Here is a 19,379-nt window from a genome sequence, read left to right on the forward strand (position 1 = left end):
ACACCAATTTATGATTTAAAAAAACCCTCCAGAAAGTAGGCATAGTGGGAACTTTCCTCAACATAATAAAGGCCATATATGACAAACTCACAGCCAACATCAATCTCAAAGGTGAAAAACTGAAACCATTTCCACTAAGATCAGGAACAAGACAAGGTTGCCCACTCTCATCACTCTTATTCAACATAGTTTTGGAAGTTTTAGCCATACCAATTAGAGAAGAAAAGGAAATAAAAGGAATCCAAATCGGAAAAGAAGAAGTAAAGCTGTCACTGTTTGCAGATGACATGATACTATACATAGAGAATCCTAAAGATACTACCAGAAAACTACTAGAGCTAATCAATGAATCTGGTAAAGTAGCAGGATACAAAATCACTGCACAGAAATCTCTGGCATTCCTTTATACTAATGATGAAAAATCTGAAAGTGAAATTAAGAAAACACTCCCATTTTCCATTGCAACAAAAAGAATAAAATATCTAAGAATAAACCTACCTAAGGAGACAAAAGACCTGTATGCAGAAAATTATAAGACACTGATGAAAGAAATTAAAGATGATACAAATAGATGGAGAGATATGCCATGTTCTTGGATTGGAAGAATGAACATTGTGAAAATGACTCTACTACCCAAAGCAATCTACAGATACAATGCAATCCCTATCAAACTACCACTGGCATTTTTCACAGAACTAGAACAAAAGATTTCACAATTTGCATGGAAACACAAAAGACCCCGAATAGCCAAATCAATCTTGAGAACGAAAAACGGAGCTGGAGGAATCAGGCCCCCTGCCTTCAGACTATACTATCAAGCTACAGTAATCAAGACAGTATGATACTGGCACAAGAACAGAAATATAGATCAATGGAACAGGATAGAAAGCCCAGAGATAAACCCACACACATATGGTCACCTTATTTTTGATAAAGGAGGCAGGAATGTACATTGGAGAAAGGACAGCCTCTTCAATAAGTGGTGCTGGGAAAACTGGACAGGTGTGTGTAAAAGTATGAGATTGCAACACTCTGTAACACCATACACAAAAATAAGTTCAAAATGGATTAAAGACCTAAATGTAAGGCCAGAAACTATCAAACGCTTAGAGGAAAACATAGGCAGAACACTCTATGACATAAATCACAGCAAGATCCTTTTCAACCCATCTCCTAGAGAAATGGAAATAAAAACAAAAATAAACAAATGGGACCTAATGAAACTTCAAAGCCTTTGCACAGCAAAGGAAACCATAAACAAGACCAAAAGACAACCCTCAGAGTGGGAGAAAATATTTGCAAATGAAGCAACTGACAAAGGATTAATCTCCAAAATTTACAAGCAGCTCATGCAGCTCAATAACAAAAAAACAAACAACCCAATCCAAAAATGGGCAGAAGACCTAAATGGACATTTCTCCAAAGAAGATATACAGATTGCCAACAAACACATGAAAGAATGCTCAACATCATTAATCATTAGAGAAATGCAAATCAAAACTACAATGAGATATCATCTCACACCAGTCAGAATGGCCATCATCAAAAAATCTAGAAACAATAAATGCTGGAGAGGGTGTGGAGAAAAGGGAACACTCTTGCACTTCTGGTGGGAATGTGAATTGGTACAACCACTATGGAGAACAGTATGGAGGTTCCTTAAAAAACTACAAATAGAACTACCATATGACCCAGCAATCCCACTACTGGGCATATACCCTGAGAAAACCATAATTCAAAAAGAGTCATGTACCAAAATATTCACTGCAATTCTATTTACAATAGCCAGCAAATGGAAGCAACCTACGTGTCCAGCATCGGATGAATGCATAAAGAAAATGTCGCACATATATACAATGGAATATTACTCAGCCATAAAAAGAAATGAAATTGAGTTATTTGTAGTGAGGTGGATGGTCCTAGAGTCTGTCATACAGAGTGAAGTAAGTCAGAAAGAGAAAGACAAATACCGTATGCTAACGCATATGTATGGAATCTACGAGGAAAAAATGTCATGAAGAACCTAGGAGTAAGACGGGAATAAAGACACAAACCTACTGGACAATGGACTTGAGGATATGGAGAGCGGGAAGGGTAAGCTGTGACAAAGTGAGAGAGTGGCATGGACATATATACACTACCAAACGTAAGGTAGATAGCTAGTGGGAAGCAGCCGCATAGCAGAGGGAGGTCAGCTCGGTGGTTTTTGACCACCTAGAGTGGTGGAATAGCGAGGGCGGGAGAGAGGGAGACGCAAGAGGGAAGAGATATGGGAACATATGTATATGTATAACTGTTTCACTTTGTTATAAAGCAGAAACTAACACACCATTGTAAAGCAATTATACTCCAATAAAGATGTAAAAAAGAAAAAAATTAGTTGACGAATCTTGTAAACAGGAGTTTTCACATAAAATTTCAGATTCCCTGGACCTTCAGGATGTCCCTTAACACCTGATCCACTTTCCCACGTGGCCTCCTTCCCCTGAGGCTGAGTACCAGCTGCCCCTTCAAGTTAGGAATGCTCTCATTTGCCACAGTCCTCACCACTCCCTAGTGTCCCCAACCCTGAAGCCCCATGTCGGGTGCCACGAGTCACGCTACTGATGGTGCTGTTGGTTTTCTTCAGCCCACACCGCTTCACCACTTTACTCCAGGTCCCTAGTCCCTGCAAGCTTGTGTCTTATGATCCTTGGTCCAGAGTGAAATGTGCCCTGGTAGAGGCAGCAGAGGGCGCTGTGGACACACACAGGAGAGGAGCCCCGGGCACCTGCTGGGACCAACGGATGCAGGCTGCTGTCTGTGCTTCCTCCATCAGCCCAAACAATGGAAGGCAGGCCCCTCGCCCTCCTAAGAGCACTCATCACAGGGCCAGGCAGGGCTGTCCTTGTTGGGCTGCCCAACAAGGGGAGACAGAGTGGGTTGGCCACCTCAGGGGTCCTCAGCCCACCACCAGACACTGGCTATCGCAGGTGGGAAGGCACAACCTCAGCGGGGACAGGGGGAGAGAGGGGTGCCAGAGGAGAGGCAGCTTGCTGGCTTGCTCAGGAAGGGCAGGGCTGTGGGGTGGAGGGGAAGTGGACTAACCAACCAGCTTCCTCCCAAACCAGCTTCAGGCCAGGGCTTGGAATTTCACAAAAAGGCAAAAAGGACTTTGTGAACATTTCTTGTCCAGGCCCAGCCCCCTTCCTGGCAGTGACACAGCCTAGCTCAGGGTTACCACTCTGCTTACCTGTGAAGCAATCTTCCCGCAAGAAGGCTGAGTGTCTCAGCCAGAGGCCTATAAATACTGGGCCCGCATCTTTCTGTCAAACCCCTCTGTGTGACTCCTGGGCTTGGGTAAGTGAGCTGCCAGTTCCCCCGGGGCCCAAGCCTGCCTGCTGACTCTTTACTCCCCTCACCCACCTTCATTTCAAACCTCCACCTGGAAGCCCTCCTCGATTGACTGCTCACTTTAAAGCCTCCTTCCCGTTTTCTTAGGTCATGTTCTGCTGCAGCCTCCTGTCCTCAAAGGCTCTCCTTTTTGGCACTCCCTGGATAGTCTATAAACCATTCCTACCATGTGTGGAACAGGGTCATCTCCCAGTTCTGTTGCAGCCCCTGCTTTCTTTTTATTCTGTTTCCCCCTTCATTCCTGCATGCGGCCAGTAGGAGGTGTCAAGGAAGCTTGATGGTCTTTTCTTCTAAGCACCAGAACTCTTGCTTCTCCTTTGCTCAAACAGAGTGCAGGAAGATGGCTGACCAACTGTCGCAGCTGGAAAGCAGCATAGAAACCATCATCAATATCTTCCACCAGTACTCTATACGGCTGCAGCCCCCGGACACCCTGAATAAGAAAGAATTCAAACAGCTGGTGAAAAAAGAGCTGCCAAACTTTCTCAAGGTAGGGCTGGACTCCTGAGAGTCCAGGAGTCTCTCTGGGCTAAGGATGGAGAATAGGGGTGCAATCTGCAATGGTCAAGGAAAAAGGTCTTGCTCCTTCAACCTAGCCTCCAGAGGCAGTGGGCTCCGTGTTTGGAACAGGATTTGGACCCTGTCACTAGAGGTGGTCCATGTTAGGTGGCACCAACAGACTGAGCATGTGCAGTGTGCCAGGTCCCATTCTGGGCAGGGCGTGTAGTGGCCCACAGGGACCCACTGTCCTGACGGGAGAGACACGCAACAAACGTGTTGACCAATCAAGAACACAGATAGAGCCACAGCCAATAAGTACCTGAAAGAAAAACAGAGAGAGCACTGTGGGTGATGTGAGCTGGGTGCGGGGAGAGGTGACTAGTTAAATGGACATGAAGGGCCCCTCTAAGGAGGTGACCTTTGAGCTGAGACCTGTATTTTGGTGGGGGGAAGCAAGTGAGGACTACCCTTGGCAGGAAGCCAATGAGATTGTAAGGCTCAGATGGACTTGGAGTGGAAGACCCCAGAGGGCTTTTCTAATCCAAAGGCTCTCTGGTAAGAAGCAAATGAACAGCATGTGGGAAAGGACCCAGCCCAGCACCAGTGTGTACAAAGCACTCAGTAACATGTTAGTTTATTTCCCTGATCTGAAAATGATTAGGCAGCTCTAAGAAAAGGAGGATTCGTTCCACAGGATCTTTTTGTTTTCTTTACAAATTTGGTGACTTTGGGGACACAGAGGACCGGACTAAGAAGGGTGGGACATCTAGGTCCCAGTCTCAGTTCCATTCCTGGAGCAGGATGTTCCGGGATAGGTGGACAGCCCTACCTGGAGCCCCTCCCCACCTTGGAAAGGTGGAGAATCACAGCGGTCAGAGGTACTGGGGTTGCTGACAGCTCCCTAAATGTGCAGACCTCAGCAAGCAGGATGCTCGGTCAGGGTAGACAAGAGAGGATACAGCCAAGAGGTTGTGTGGGCAATGTTTTCCTTTGTGAGACCCCTATCCCACCCCATTTACCACGCCCCACATCCAGAGCAGATAGGCTAGGATGGGAAGCTGGGCCCCCTCCTACGGGCTGCTCAGGAGCGAGGGCTCTGCCAGGGTGATGGCAAAGGTGCAAAACAGCAGATCACACTGAAGCATTGCAGAGTGGGAAGGGTGTGGGAGATGAGCTGGGCACCTGCAGGTTCCCAGGAGGAGACTCAGCGGGGGTGCCCCAGCCAGTGGGAGGCGGGGCTGGAATCCAGTGAGGCCTGGATCCTTCACCTCCCCTCATGCCCCCCTTGCACACTTATCACACCACACTGCTCTCTGTCCACATCTCGTTTCCCTCGGGTGCTTCCCCGCCATGCAGGCTGAAATGAGTGTCACTAAGTAGTAACCTGGAGACGGAGGGGGGAGGCAGGAAGAGGAGGGCGTGACATGGATAGGAGTAGAGGGAATGGGACAAGACTGGGCTCTGAGCCAGATCGGAATGTGTGTGTCCACCCTTCTGCTCCCAAGCCTTGTCAATCTGCACAAGCTAATTACCATTTGTACGACTGTTTCCTCAAGTCTTCCTCAAGGAAGATTCCAAGTCTCCTTATCATTGTTATAAAGACCAAATGAGGAAATATCTCTGTACTCATGAACTGTGTGGCCTCGGGCAAGTCACTCAACCTCAGTTCCTCTCCTGTAAAATGGAGAGAATTGTGGTGGCCAGGAATCAGAAAGTGTCCAGCCGATGCTCAAACTGAGGCCCAGGAGCTTGGTGTCACTCGGCCTTTGCCATCGGGTCACTTGCTGTGCTCCCCGTCCTTAGCCCTGACCACACCCAGCCCTGATTGCCCTGTGTCTCCCACCGGCAGAAGGAGAAGAAGGATGACAAAGCCATAAACGAGATCATGGAGGACCTGGACACAGATGTAGACAAAGAGATTAACTTCAAGGAGTTCTCTGTGCTGGTGGGCAAGCTGACGGAAGCCTCCCACGAGGAGATGCACAAGACGGCGCCCCCAGGAGAAGGCCACAGGCACGGGCCAGGCTTCGGGGAGAGTGGTTCTGGCCACGGCCACGGCCACAGCCATGGCAATCACGGCCACAGCCACTAATCATGTCAGGCCACCGGCCCCTGCCCACCTAGGGCCACGGGGCTGCCTTAGCTACAGGGCAGGGAGATATGGGTGAAATATAAAGTCTTCCTCCAAGCCAGTGTTCTGTGTGCTTCTTTCCCCACCCCCTTCCCAACCTGACCTTCCTGGAGGTCTGGGGGTTTGACAGCCATGTGACTTAACTGGGCCTCAGTGTCTGCATTCAGTAAGAACAAAACAAGAAGCAGCAAAAATGTGGGTCTCTTCTGGGTCCTTTGGATTCACCTCCCTGACCATCTCCTCACCTCTGACTCTAGGCCCCCCTGCTTAAGTCCTTGTCACCCTGCCCCAGCTCAGGACCTCTCTGTCCAGACAGTCAAAGTGGTCCTTGTCACCGTAAAAGGCAAAAGGTGAGTTTCCCTTCCCCTCAACCTTCCAGCCACCCCCCAATCCTGCCCCCACCCCCTCTTCACCCAGTGCTCTCCACAAGGCCATCTCTCTCCTACCAGAACCTTAGTCCTCTAGACAGAACGTGTCTGTGGAGGAACAATGACGTCAAGGACAAATGGGGTGTGTTATCCACAAATGGAGTTCTGAATCCACGGGGGCATTGGGTGTCTCTCAACAGACCTAGGATCCTCCATGGATATGGGGGTAGGTGAGCACACAGATGGGAAGCAGGGGTCTGGCCCCAGGTGGACATGAGTGTGAGAAGGGTACCTGCCTGCCTGTTGGAAGAAACAAGATCCACCCCTGGCTCTGTAGCTACAGAGCCTAACCACTGAGGTGTGGAGGTTGGACACTGGGTCCAGAGAGCCTCTCAGGCCTGAGGATTCTGATCCTAAGCCTCGAGGGCAAGCTGACCTCCCTGAGATGGCCAGGGCTCCTCCAGGCCCCAGTGGGTGGATGAGACCTCAGGCCAGCAGAAACCCTGGCTCCTCTGCAAACTCGCGGCCGGCCTGGCTCCCAGCTTCCCTGCAGCTGCTGCCGCTGGTCCTCACCTCAGCAGCCTCCAGACCACTCACTTCAGAGACATCCAAGGGACTCCTGGCCTTAGAGCAATGCCATAATGTCCCCCTACTGGGTCATTACCGGGCTGGGGTGGGCCTTCCAAACTCCAGAGCCCAAATCAGGTTCGTCTGCTCTGCCCTGTACTTTCAGCAGAGAGAAAACTCTGATAGGATTAGGATTGGGGGTGCTGGGAAAAGACGAACAGCATCCATCCCCCAGGTTACAAGTGAAGAAAGCGAGGCATAGAGTCAAGAAGGGACCAGTTCAAGGTCATACAGTGGTGATTGGTGAAGATATTGCAGAGAGCCTTGAATCCATCTTCCCTGTAGCCTAGATCTCACAGCTCCTTCCCCAGTGCTGAGCATGAAGCCAGGAGCGGCGGTCAGACTCCAGCTCCCCCCATGCCTCTTGGCTGTAGCCTGCCCCTGGCCTGCCTGCTGTGGACCGTGTAGGCCCTGCTCTAAGAACATTTGCTGTGGCGACAGGGATTTCCGGGCTCCCACTTGAGGGTATGAGGGTGCTTCCAGGAACCACTCCAGGCTGTGAGCTTGGGGAGAAGGGTTCAGAAGCCCCCAGCCCCTGGGGGATCCCATAGGTGGGGAGACTCATCTCCTGACAGCCCTGCTAACCCACCCTCACGTCCCTGCTGTGCAGCTTGGTGCAGGAGAAAGAGAGCTGGCCTGGCAGTTGGGAGGCCTGCGTTCTACCAGTGGCCTGGCCAAGACTAGATACCTCAGGTAGGGTAGGCTCCCCCCAACCCCTCTGCCCACCAGTGCTTATCACAATGTGCCATAAATACGTCTATGACTCTGCTTCCTCACTAGACTGTGAAATCCACGAGGTCAAGTCCATGGCATCTGTCTTATTCTCTGCTTTATTCCGAGCACCTAGAGAGGTGGCTGATACACGGTGGGTTCTTAAAAAATACTGACTGTATAGATGTTCTAAAATTCCCCACATGCTCCAGGCTCCCTTCTTGAGGGGAGGTGTAGAGAAAGGAGGGAGAGGAGGTGGGATTAATACCAGCAAAATGTCCCCACAACCAGTCGCCAAAGCTTCAATAAAATGCCTCAATCACTGGGAAAAAAAACAAAAACAAAACCAGAAGGCTCTAACTATGGAAAGCAGTATGGAGGTTCCTTAAAAAACTAAAAATAGAACTATCATATGACCCAGCAATGCCACTACTGGGCATCTACCTTGAGAAAACCATAATTCAAAAAGAGACATGTACCACAATGTTCACTGCAGCACTATTTACAATAGCCAGGACATGGTACCAACCTAAACGTCCATCTACAGATGAATGGATAAAGAAGATGTGGTACATATATACAATGGAATATTACTCAGCCATAAAAAGAAACGAAATTGAGTTATTTGTAGTGAGGTGGATGGGCCTAGAGTCTGTCATACATAGTGCAGTAAGTCAGAAAGAGAAAAACAAATACTGTATGCTAACATATTTATATGGAATCTAAAAATAAAAATGTTACTGATGAACCTAGTTGTAGGGCAGGAATAAAGAGGTAGACGTAGAGAATGGACTTGAGGACTTGGAGAGGGAAGGCGAACCTGGGGCAAAGTGAGATTAGCATCGACATATATACACTACTGAATGTAAAAGTTATGGGATCAGCCGCATAGTACAGGGAGATCAGCTCAGTGCTTTGCGATGACCCAGAGGGGTGGGATAGGGAGGGTGGGAGGGAGGCTCAAGAAGGAGGGGATATGGGGACATGTGTATGCATATGGCTGATCCACTTTTTTGTGCAACAGAAACTAACATGGTATTGTGAAGCAATTATACTCCAATAAAAATGTATTTTAAAAAATCCAGAATGTTCTGGATATCATCATGGCATCTCAAACTGGAAGGTAAGGGCAGCAAGGGAATGAGACTCTGATCAGCTTTATTCAGTCTTACCAGTTCTGCCTTCATCTGCTGCACACTAGAATCTTCCATTTGAATAAAGGGATTTGTCTTGAAAAAAGTTTGAACATTATTTGTTTAACCCAACCTGCCTCACCCTCATGCTTGAGTGATTCTGCCCAGCATCCCTGCCATGCGGTTGGCCCAGCTCTGCCTGAACTCCTCCAGGTAAGGGAGCATCCTCCTTTGGTGCTGACACTTAGAAAGTCCTTCATTACACGGAGCCAAAATCTGTCTCCTCACGCCTGCCAAGCATTAACCCTGGTTTCCTCCCACACCACTGGGGATGCAGAATAAATCTAACCACCTCCACGCAGGCAGCTACCCATCCACTTCTTCAAAATCACATCCAGGCTTTCTCCAGCCTCTACACAGTTGTACCAGGAATGCTCTCCCCACCCTAAGATCTCTAGTGAGTCCCTTAGGGCCCATGAAGGCCTAGAACCTATGTCACCACCTCCACGAAGATTCCTCTGACCACCCACCTTCCTCAAGCCCATGGGGGCTTCCTCCTCCAGGCCTGTAGAACTCTCCAGTACGTCTACCCTTGCACTTGCAATAGGGAACTGTAACCCCTTATCTGCTAGTCTGGCAGTGGCCCTGGAGGCAGGGACAATGGCTGATTTGTCCCATGTCCCCAGGTACCAACATGGAAAAAGCTCTCAGTGAGCATTTCAAATGGGCAAGGGAAAGTAGGGTGGTCCTAGGACCCTGTGGAGCTGGAGGGTGAAGCTGGAGCTTGCATGAGGAGAGGGTAAGGTGGGGACTGCTTTGGGCATGAAGAGTGCGCCCTTGGTCTGGCGATCTGGAGGCCAGGAGATGGTGGAGCCGCTGGGCATCAGGATGGCAGGGGACAGAGCTTCATTGATCCCAAGGGTTCCCCCTTTTGCCTATCTCTCTGCTAGCTTGGTCTGAGAGGAGGAGGTTGTTCTAGGCCCCGTGGGAAGGTCTACAGCAATCCACCTTCACAAAGCCCTGTAGGATTTTCTTAAAAGAGCTGATTGAGATGACTTAGCCCTCCCATCCCATTAGTCCCCTTCACCCCCAAAAAGACTGGTTCTATTGAGTAGAGAAGAGCTGGATTCTTCCCTCAGGTAAAGAATAGAGTGTCAGGGTGAAGGTTAAGATTCCCACTCCAAGTGAAAATTGCTGACTACCTCTAGGATTAATGAGTCCTTTCAAGGAACAAAAGCTTTGGGGTTTCCCCAGCATAACGGTGATTAAAGAATAGAGAAAGCCTGTTGTCAGATACCTGTCCCTCAGTTCCTATAAGAGGGAGTTGCCCTCCTTGGCAGTGGAACCTGAACCTCTGTGTATCTTTCTAGGCATGGTGAGGAAGTATAGTGGCAGCTGTCGGACACTGCCCAGAGGCTTAACAATGCTCAGAACATGTTCTGGGGCCTGGGTGGTAAGAAATGCTTCCAGAAATGGGCACAGAGATTAATTCTTATAGCATTCACTCATTTGTCTTCTCATTCACTCAGCAGACATTAACTGCAGACTTGCTGTATGTTGGGCTCTGTATAATGCTCTGAGGGGTCCCTATGATAAATATGGCTTCATTCTGTCATTAAGGAACTCCCAGGACTGCAGGGCAGACAAGAGAGCTCCTCAAATGATTCCGATATAAAACATGAAAGGCCAGAAAGGGATAAAGTTCTGTAGGGCTTAGAGATAGGAGGGCTGTCCTTCAGCTGGGCAGCCTCCCTGGGGGGGTGAGTTAAGTCTGGTGGCCACAGGCATCCCGGGAAAAAAGTGCAGATGCTTCAGAAGGAGGAGAGCACATGTGCAAAGGCCTGGACGTGGTCAGATGTGGGGTTTGAGCAACAATGAGGACCCCTGGGGGTGGAAGAGGGGGAGGTGGGAGATACAGAGGAGAGAGGGACAGACACTAGGCCACAGAGCTACAATTTCAGCTGGAGAACGGAGGACAGAAGCAGTGGAGGTTTGGGGAGGAAAATGATATAATCATACTTGTATTTTACAAAAGTCTGTCTGTGGTGTGTGGGATAATTTGGGATGGAAATGAGACAGGTTAGGAGGCTGCTGCGATAGTCCAGGTGAGGCTAGGAGAGCCCGAGGTGGTGCTTCTCAGAGAAGATGATGCCTTCAGCCAGGCTCTCAAACTACCCAGGCCCCAAGTCAGCAAGGCAGGCGTGCCCCACAACCCCTAGAGGAAGAAGAGAATTGTGTGCTGTTTCCTAAGACCTTGCCGGAAAGAAATGCCTCAGGTTTCCCCAGCCGGCTGAGGCAATCTTACACAAGCCTGACACAAGCCCTTCTGTGAAGTAAACTCCAGAATCCAACCTCAACACCCTGCCCCCTTCCAGCAATTGCTGAAAACATGGTTTAGAAAGCCCTGGGTCGTAGATTTTGACACTCCAATTACCAAAGTGACAACAGAACTGAAACAATTTGTTGCTCAAGTCCTGTTGCCTCTTGGGACTCAGGCCTGAAACAATTCCTCTACCCCAAGACTCAGGTCATCCTCCTGGCCAAACTGGACCCCCAACCCTTGTCCTCAGAGGTCCCCACTGCACACACAAGACAGGGAAGGTGGACACCACGGGAGGACTGGCCTCCTGTGAGCGTCCCAGGGTTTCCCTTTCCTCTGCGAACTCTCCCACTTTTGCCCATGTACCCAAAATTGTCACATGTATGATGAGATTGTACAGTGAGGGGGGACTGTTGCCAAGACCTGAGGCGAGGGGTAAAGAGGAGGGTGATCCCCGGACGGGTGCATCAAGTTGGCAGGATTCCGGCTTGGGGCACGGGGCAACCCAGCTCACTTCCGTCCATCCCCCTCCTCTCTTCTCCATCTCCCTCTTGGTTTGTCCCTCTCTTTCTCTATCTTCCCTTCCTACATTCTCTCCCTGAGTCTCTCCCTCACTTGCTGCTTTCTGCCCTCCTGGTCTCAGGGCTGAGGTGCAGTCCCAAGGTGCTTGGGTGCTGCCAGGGAGGGAATGCCTTTGAGATGTAACTCAGGGTCACATCTCACCAGGGATGATGCCTGCAAAACAAAAGATGCTCAGCTTTCAAGATGTCCATTAACAATGGAAGGAGAAAAATCACAAAGGGAAACAGTTGAAGGGCTTGAGAGTATTGAGCCTGGAAAAGAGAAGCGGGAGCGTGTCCTCTCCACAGCAAGGTCTCCAAAGCCTTCTGTGATGGGGCATATTTGCTGCCAGTTCCCCCCACCCTCCATCACAAGCATCTCACTTTTTAGCTGTTGGCCCCTTCAGTTAGCAAACAGTAACTCAATTCTACTAAACCAACATTCGTCAGTTATTCATTCATTAAAGGACCCCTGTAGGCAGGACACTGTCACAAGCCCATAAAACACAGAAAGTCCCTGTTCGGCTGGAGCTTATGCTTAGGGAGACTCAGGCAAGAAACAAACGGAGGAAGAAAGAATAGATCATTCCAGGTGGGTATGAGCTCCACTGCAAGAGGAAGATGTGTTAGAACAACTACTAGCTGGGCTGGGGAACCAGACAGGGCTTCCCTGGGGAGGTGACAATGGAAATGAGACCTGGGTGACAAAAAGCACGGGAGAAAGTCTGGAGGGTCTTCGTCAGGTAGTGACACATGAATTATGTTCGGACATCACGCTGGCTGTTGTGTGGATGAGGGGTTGGGGACCAGGTTGGAGGCTGTTGCAGGGATTTATTGAGCCCAGTCTTTGTGTCAAACACTCTGCTATGTCCCCTGCCCTCAAGGAGCCTTCAACCTAATGGGGGCAACAGACACCTAAATAGCTATTTTCAATATTACGTTGTAGCCAAAAGAAAAGCAATGGTGATATGCACCAGACGCCTTGGGAGCCCAGAGGAGGTGCTTTTCTTCTGTCTTCTTGGGCGAGTGCACCTGCGGGGGAGGGAGGATTAAGGAAACATTCCTCAGACAAATGCTGAAAGGGTGAGGGTTCTGCTTGCCTGGGGCTGGGTTAGGTAACGAGAGAAATCAGAGAAGCATAGGAAGTCAGGCCCTTGCCCTTCACAGCCTGCTTTGCTTCCTTTTAACTTTGAAGACTTATATTGACCAAGTTAAATGAAGAGTCCTAGCCATTCTTGCACCAGGGTGTCCCTGTAGCCATCGCATTGAATCCACATCCTTCTCCTGACTTCCAAAGCCCCATTATGCAAGTTGGCTTGACTCGCAATGTGCAACAGCCTACTGGCCTGCAACGTCCTCCTGAAGGGCATGGGTGCACACAGAGCACCTGAGAGAGTGGCTTGGTGTCCCTTATCACATACTAACTCTCTTGCCCAGAGGGCTCTGTCAGACTCATCATCCCCAAAGCAGCCTGTCGGCAGGACAGGAAGGTAAGTCCTACAGTCCCCAAGTTGAAAGCCACTCTGGATAAGAGGTGGAAATATGGGAGGGGGCGTGAGCAGGAGAGCTCCCTGGAGGATGTGCCATTTGGATTGGGCCTTGGTGGGTAAGCAGGAGTTCCAGAGCCAAAGAAGGGCCCGGTAGCCTGGTAACTACAGCAGAGTATCAGACACTTTTTAAATGTGAATGAAGGGAAAAGAGGGCACTTCAGACAAAGAGAACAGTAGGACAGCAGGTGCAAAATCAAAGAAGTCTGACAGTCCATGGGGAAACTGGAGAACGTTCTGGAATGGCTGGAGACTAGGGCTCATGGCGGTGGACAGGAGGTCAATGGCAAGATGCTGGAGAGGACATGTCCAATCTCTGTGGTCCTGTGGTTCTAACTGTCCTCGTGTCTGTTTGTTTGTTTCGTGATACCTGCCATCGCCCAGGGACCAGGCTCTGCATTTTGATGAAGGCACCAGAGATCACCTGGTCCAAACATCGCACTTTAAAGATGAGAGACCAGCTCAGAGAAGCAAGGTAATTTGCTCAAACTCACAGATCCAAGAAGCAGTTGAGCCGGGAGGCTAACCTAGTACATTTTATTCCAGGTTGAAGGCTCTTTTCATCAGCTTTGGGTGCCTCTCCAACTGATGGATTTTGACCACGTTTGGGGAACCTTAACATTTTTCTAAATATGATTGAAGTTCAATTTGTGGTTCAGTTGGTTATTTTGAAACAAAATCATGGCTGTGATTATTTTCACAATAGCAAATGTGCTCGCTTTTGTTCTTATTGGTTGGTTGGTTTGTTGGTTGGGTGGTTGGCTGGTTGGTTGGCTGGTTGGCTGGTTGGTTGAGTGGTTGGCTGGTTGGTTGGTTAGTCGACTGGATGGCTGGATGGATGGTTGGCTAGCTGGCTGGATGGATGGCTGGTTGGTTGGTTGGCTGGATGGCTGGTTGGTTGCTGGTTGGTTGGTTGGTTGGTTGGTTGCTGGTTTGTTGGTTGGTTGGTTGGTTGCTGGTTTTTACCAGATGCTAATATTACCATATACATCAGAGTGGCCACAGATACACATGAATGCATTAAGCAAGGGCACAGCTTATTGCTCTAGCCTTTCGTTTAAAGGCCTTTAGAGAAAGACAGCACCTAACTGCCCTTAGTTACTTGTCTAATACTGGTCAACTTTATCCAAGTTATCCCTAAAGTGTAACCTAAATCTGTGCTTTGGTTTAAAATAAGCTTTACCTGTTGTGGCTGCAGCAGAGAGAAGATAGCTGACCAGCTGTAACTAAAACCTCCTATATAAATTAGTATTTTACTATTAATGCTCATACCTAGTGAGTGCTTACTCAGCATCAGATGCTGTGCTAAGTGCTTTACACATGTTGCTAGGTTATCTAATCCTCACCCCAACTCTGGGAAAGGTGCTGCTGTTATTCCCATTTTATTGATGGGGAAACTGAGGCTTAGAGATTTTAAGTAACTTGCTCAAGGTCTCGCAATTAGTAAGTGGTAAAACTAGGATCTGAATCCAGAAATATAACTTTAATCTTCATACTTGGGCCACTACCTTTTCAATGCCCAAATATAACTTCATTCTCATCCTTCTAGATCCTACTCAAAGTTCTCCATCCCATCCGAGTATCTCAGGACATTAAAATTGGATGACACCTGAGTGTTCACCTAGTCTAAACTCTTCAAATGAATTCACCAAATTCCTTTGAATTCTTCAAAAATGAGGACAGAGATCCAGAGAGGCAAAGTGTTTTTCCCAAGGTCACTCAGCGAGTGAGGGCTTTCCCTGAATGGTCCCCCTTTCTCATTCAGTGATGGAAGCCTTCCAGGCTTGGGCCATTCCGAGACCGCCTTCTCTGTGTCCTGAATTCCTTCATCTTTGGCCAATCCCGCTCCACCCTCATCTTCAGCCTCTCCCCCTGCCCCATCCCCAGGAGAGGGTCTCCACAGGCTCCTGCTTCCTCGTATATTTTCCACACTCCCCTCCTGCCTCAGCTTTGCCTCAGATCCACATCTCATGACATAGTAGTTTCCTCTGCTGGATGGTCCAGCAGACCTCCAGCCCTGGGGCTTCTGTGGCCAGGACTTGTAACTTTCTGGCCTCAGTCCTGAATCCCAGCTTCCTGTGCATCATCTCCACTTAGCTTTGCACCGAATAAACCAAAATACAAACCCACCTCTGCCCCAATATAAAGCTTCTCTTCTCACTTTTCCTCATATCAGTCATACCTGGGCTCCAGCAAGTTACCTCACCTTTTAAAAATGTCGTCATACACTCTGCCCTCCTGGCCTGTCCCTCCTGCTGAGGAGGGGGCAGGGGAGCAGCCGCTGGTGCAACTGCCAGAGCCCAAGGCTGTGCCCTGGCTGCTGCGACTGGGGTGTCCTAGGCTGCTTAGGCTGTGAGAACGAATGCCATAGGCTGGATGGCTTAAACAACAGACATTTATTCTCCCAGTTCTAGAGGCTGGACATCTGGGATCAGGCTGCCAGCGATGGTTGGGGGCCTGGGGAGGGCTCTCTTCCTGGCTTGTAGACTTGCTGTGTGCTCATGGAGAGAGAAAGAAATCTCTCTCTATTCTTCTTCTTATAAGGGCACTAATCTCATCACGAGGGTCCCACCCTCATGACCTAATCTAATTACCTCCCAAAGGCCCCATCTCCAAAGACCATCACACGGGGGGTTAGGGCTTCAACAAGTGAATTTGGGAAGGCACACAAACATTCAGCCCATAACATATGGGTATTCTGACATCTTGACAAAATGGACCTCTTGACCTCTGGACTAAAGGGACACCCCATCTATCCCAGACCTGACTCAGCACCAAACAGGGTTTGGTGGGCAGGGAGGTCCCCGTGACTTCTGCCCATTCAGACTGAGTGCACTTTTCACCAGGGAATAGTGACCCAACACTTGCCCCCTAGGGAGATTATTCCTGTCCTCAGAGACCACACTCCCTCCTGTTTCCCTCTGGACCATTTATAGGGAATCAAATCAATAGCCTATTGATTTCCATACATTCATCCTTGTAAGAGATATTTCTGAAACACCTACTGCATGCCAGGCACAGTGCTGTTGCTAGAGACCCAGCGCCTACTCTCACACACCCCCATCCATTGAGGAGACGGACATAGAACAAATAAGCGCATTAGTGGATACAAAATCACAGCAGGAGAGAAGAGCACAGGAGAGCAGCTTAGTCCCAGGGGAACATTTCACAAAGAACCTGGACTAGGCCAGCATGGGGAGGGAGCCTGGCCCAAGAAGTCTTCCCTCCCCTTATCCTGTGCTGGACAGAGCTCATGCTCTCCCCCTCGTCCTGTCTCTCTTCTTCCCACACCCTTTCAAAGTTCAGCCCCAAGTTTCATGGCCCATACAGGAAACATAAGTGAAATCAATCATCTCACTCCCTTGCTCAAAATCCCCTGTGGCTCCTTAGCACACCTGGCACAAAGTCCAAGGTCTTCCCCACAGGCTGTAAGCCCCTGCTCCCTGCTCCCTGTTTCCTGCAGGCTCTGTTCTCCCACCAGCCCCACCTCAGATCTGCACCCATCACTGTGCTGGTCTTTGAGCAGGTCAGACACATGCCCATCTCAGGGCCTCAGCCTCTCTCTGCAGGAACTCTTTACCCACAGACATCCGCAAGCTGCTCTCCTTCCTTTCTTTTAGATTTCTGCTCAAACACATCCCTCAATTATCATATTTAAACCAGTATCCCTGTCCTTCCCTCTGCCCCTTATTTCCTTGCTTTAGCTTTCTTCATATCACTTATCATTACCTACCAGTGTACTATATGATATATCTTTATGCTAATACCTAGTGGTTTGTCTGTTGGTTCATTTTCTATCCCCTCCCCAATAGAATGCAAGCCCCAAGAGGACAGGGACTTCACGTCTTTCGTCTCTGGCTATTATAGATGCTCAGTAAATATTTGTTAAATAAATGAATAAATAAACAAATAGGGGACATTTAATAAATTATTGGTGAACAAATGAACAGAGCAGGGGTTCTCAGAGGTCTAAATGGGGACTGTCGGAACAGCAGGGGTGAGGAAGAATCAAGTTTTGTGAAAGAAAAAAGTACACAGACACTCTTAAGAACAGTTCAAGGGTACTTTTATTAACTCTCGCTTCCTTCAGGCAAGGCAAACTTCAGTGAGGAGAAGGGAAAGTCTTCTTGGGGACATTGCTGGGAAGAGCCCATCAGAGCTTCTACTCTTGGTGGATAGCCTCATGTGCAGTCTTCAGCACCCTGGACACCAGGACTACGAATTCCTCAAAGGTGACCTGTGCATCTTTATCAGCATCCAGTTCTTGGAATACTTTGTCAATGGAAGGTTGGTCTTTGGTGTTCTTGGAGAAGGGAAAGCAGGGACAGTGAGCTCCCCTTTTTCCAGGCCTCGAATCCCTCAGAACTCAGCTTGGGGAAGCCTGGGAACACTAACTCATTAGCCAAAACTATGTGGGAGAATCCAGTGTGAGAAAACAGAAGACAGAGAGAAGCAGCTGTCTTGGGCCATCCTAGAATCAAGTCTTAACTGGGAAGATGCTGTGTAGCTCAGCAATCCAATCCCGCCCTGCCCTGCCTCTCTCCACTTTACAGAGACAGAAAGGAGCAGAGCTTAAGGTGATGGTGGGAGTTATTCAGAGATGGAGGCAGAGCCCCTGTCCCACAGCTGGTGGGGGGGTGGGGGGAGACATCCCTGGAAGCTCAAACTGGGACGAACCCACCCCTTGTCCCACCATCATCCTTCAGGCCTTGCCACTACCCTCAGTGCAAGGGGTCGGGCAACTTTGCCAAGAAAGGGGCATCATGTACCTTGAGGGCATTTGGAAGTTCCTTTGTGATCAGCTTCTTCAGCTCATACTTGTTGAGGGTGTCATAATGCCCCTGCCGAATGGAGTATTGGTGGAAGATGTTGATGATTCCCTCCAGGTGGTCTTCCAGTTTTGTCATCTCCCTAACTTCACATTCACCTTCAAAGAGACAAAGGAGGTCTTATCAAGGGGCAGTTCCTCCCCCACCCCACAGCACTTCCACTCTCTCCTCTCTTTCCATATCAAAGGTTTAGACAAGGGATGACTACCCCTGGGTCTGCTCTGCGTTCTCTCTGCTCTGTGTTTGATCCACGGTGAACGTTCTCATTTGCGGATAGGATGGGGGGAGAAGGACATAGAATACCGCCTAAAGTCTAAAAGAATCAGCCTTAACTGTCGCGGTGTTCCATGTCCCCCCGTCTCCTGGGGACTATAGTTCAGAGGGTGTTAATCACTCAAGCTCACCTGAGAAGGGTGCTGTGGTTGGCCAGGCTGTTCCCTTTCCCCCAAATGTTGGTACTTTAGGGCCCTTACAGATGTCAGCCACCCCACCCACCTTGGCCATCCCCAAGTCCTGAGACTGGGTCTTCCTAGCAGAGCAAGAGCTGGCATCCTTGGGCCCAAAATGCAGTCAGCCCAGAGCAGGTCCAGCAGGCAGGGGGTTGTAGCTTCCAACAGCCTGTCAAGTGGCCCCCTGAAGGCCCAGCCAAGGAAACGACACTTACCCCCTCAATGCACAGAAGTGTGGAGGCAGCAACACTGGTGAGGAGCCCTGAGCCAGGGAGGTTTTTATAAGGCAGGTGTCACCTTTGACCTCGAGTGAAGAAACTTCTCTCATTCACCACGGGGCACGTTTCTCTGTTACCCAAGAGACGCTTCAAACATGCGGCACTGACTGCAACACGGGCAGCTCAGATTGCAAGAGAACAAGTTTCACTGCAGGCATGGCTCCTACCCGGAAAGGGAAGGGCTGGGGAGAGGTATTTGCTGAGTGTCTATACAACAAAAGTGATAGTGATAATAAAAACAATCAAAGAAAAAAAAAAACAATCAAAGTAGACATGTAATCTGGGAACAGAAAAAGGACATTGGTTTAAAACTAAAGAAATCTGAATATAAAGTATGGAACTTAGTTGATAATAACATGTCAAGAGCAGTTGATTAATTGTAACAAATGTACCACACTATGTAAGATGTTAATAATAGGGGAGACTGTGTGCAGAAATACTGGAACTCTCTATATTATTTTCTCAATTTTTCCATAGATCTAAAAATGTTCTGAACTAAAGTCTAAGTGTTTGTTTGTTTGTTTGGCCGTGC

At 49.0% G+C, this 19,379-nt stretch overlaps 2 protein-coding genes across 2 annotated transcripts; one reads left to right on the plus strand and one right to left on the minus strand.

Moving 5' to 3' along the window:
* Nucleotides 1–3,733: 3,733 nt before the first annotated feature.
* LOC307048972 (protein S100-A9-like) lies at nt 3,734–5,991 on the plus strand (the record flags this gene model as incomplete). The annotated part of the gene is made up of 2 exons (XM_079698268.1): nt 3,734–3,883; nt 5,744–5,991. 2 exons carry the CDS (start codon nt 3,734–3,736, stop codon nt 5,984–5,986), a joined length of 393 nt encoding a protein of 130 aa, XP_079554394.1. The 3' UTR covers nt 5,987–5,991.
* An 11,462-nt stretch (nt 5,992–17,453) lies between these two features.
* LOC307070259 (protein S100-A12-like) lies at nt 17,454–18,198 on the minus strand (the record flags this gene model as incomplete). Its single annotated transcript, XM_079728520.1, has 2 exons — nt 17,454–17,594; nt 18,061–18,198. The coding sequence occupies 2 exons, from the start codon at nt 18,196–18,198 to the stop codon at nt 17,454–17,456; spliced, it is 279 nt and encodes a 92-aa protein (XP_079584646.1).
* Between the last annotated feature and the right edge of the window lie 1,181 nt (nt 18,199–19,379).

This window comes from Hyperoodon ampullatus (assembly GCF_949752795.1).
Source record: "Hyperoodon ampullatus genome assembly, chromosome: 2".
In the NCBI taxonomy this organism is placed as follows: domain Eukaryota; kingdom Metazoa; phylum Chordata; class Mammalia; order Artiodactyla; family Ziphiidae; genus Hyperoodon; species Hyperoodon ampullatus.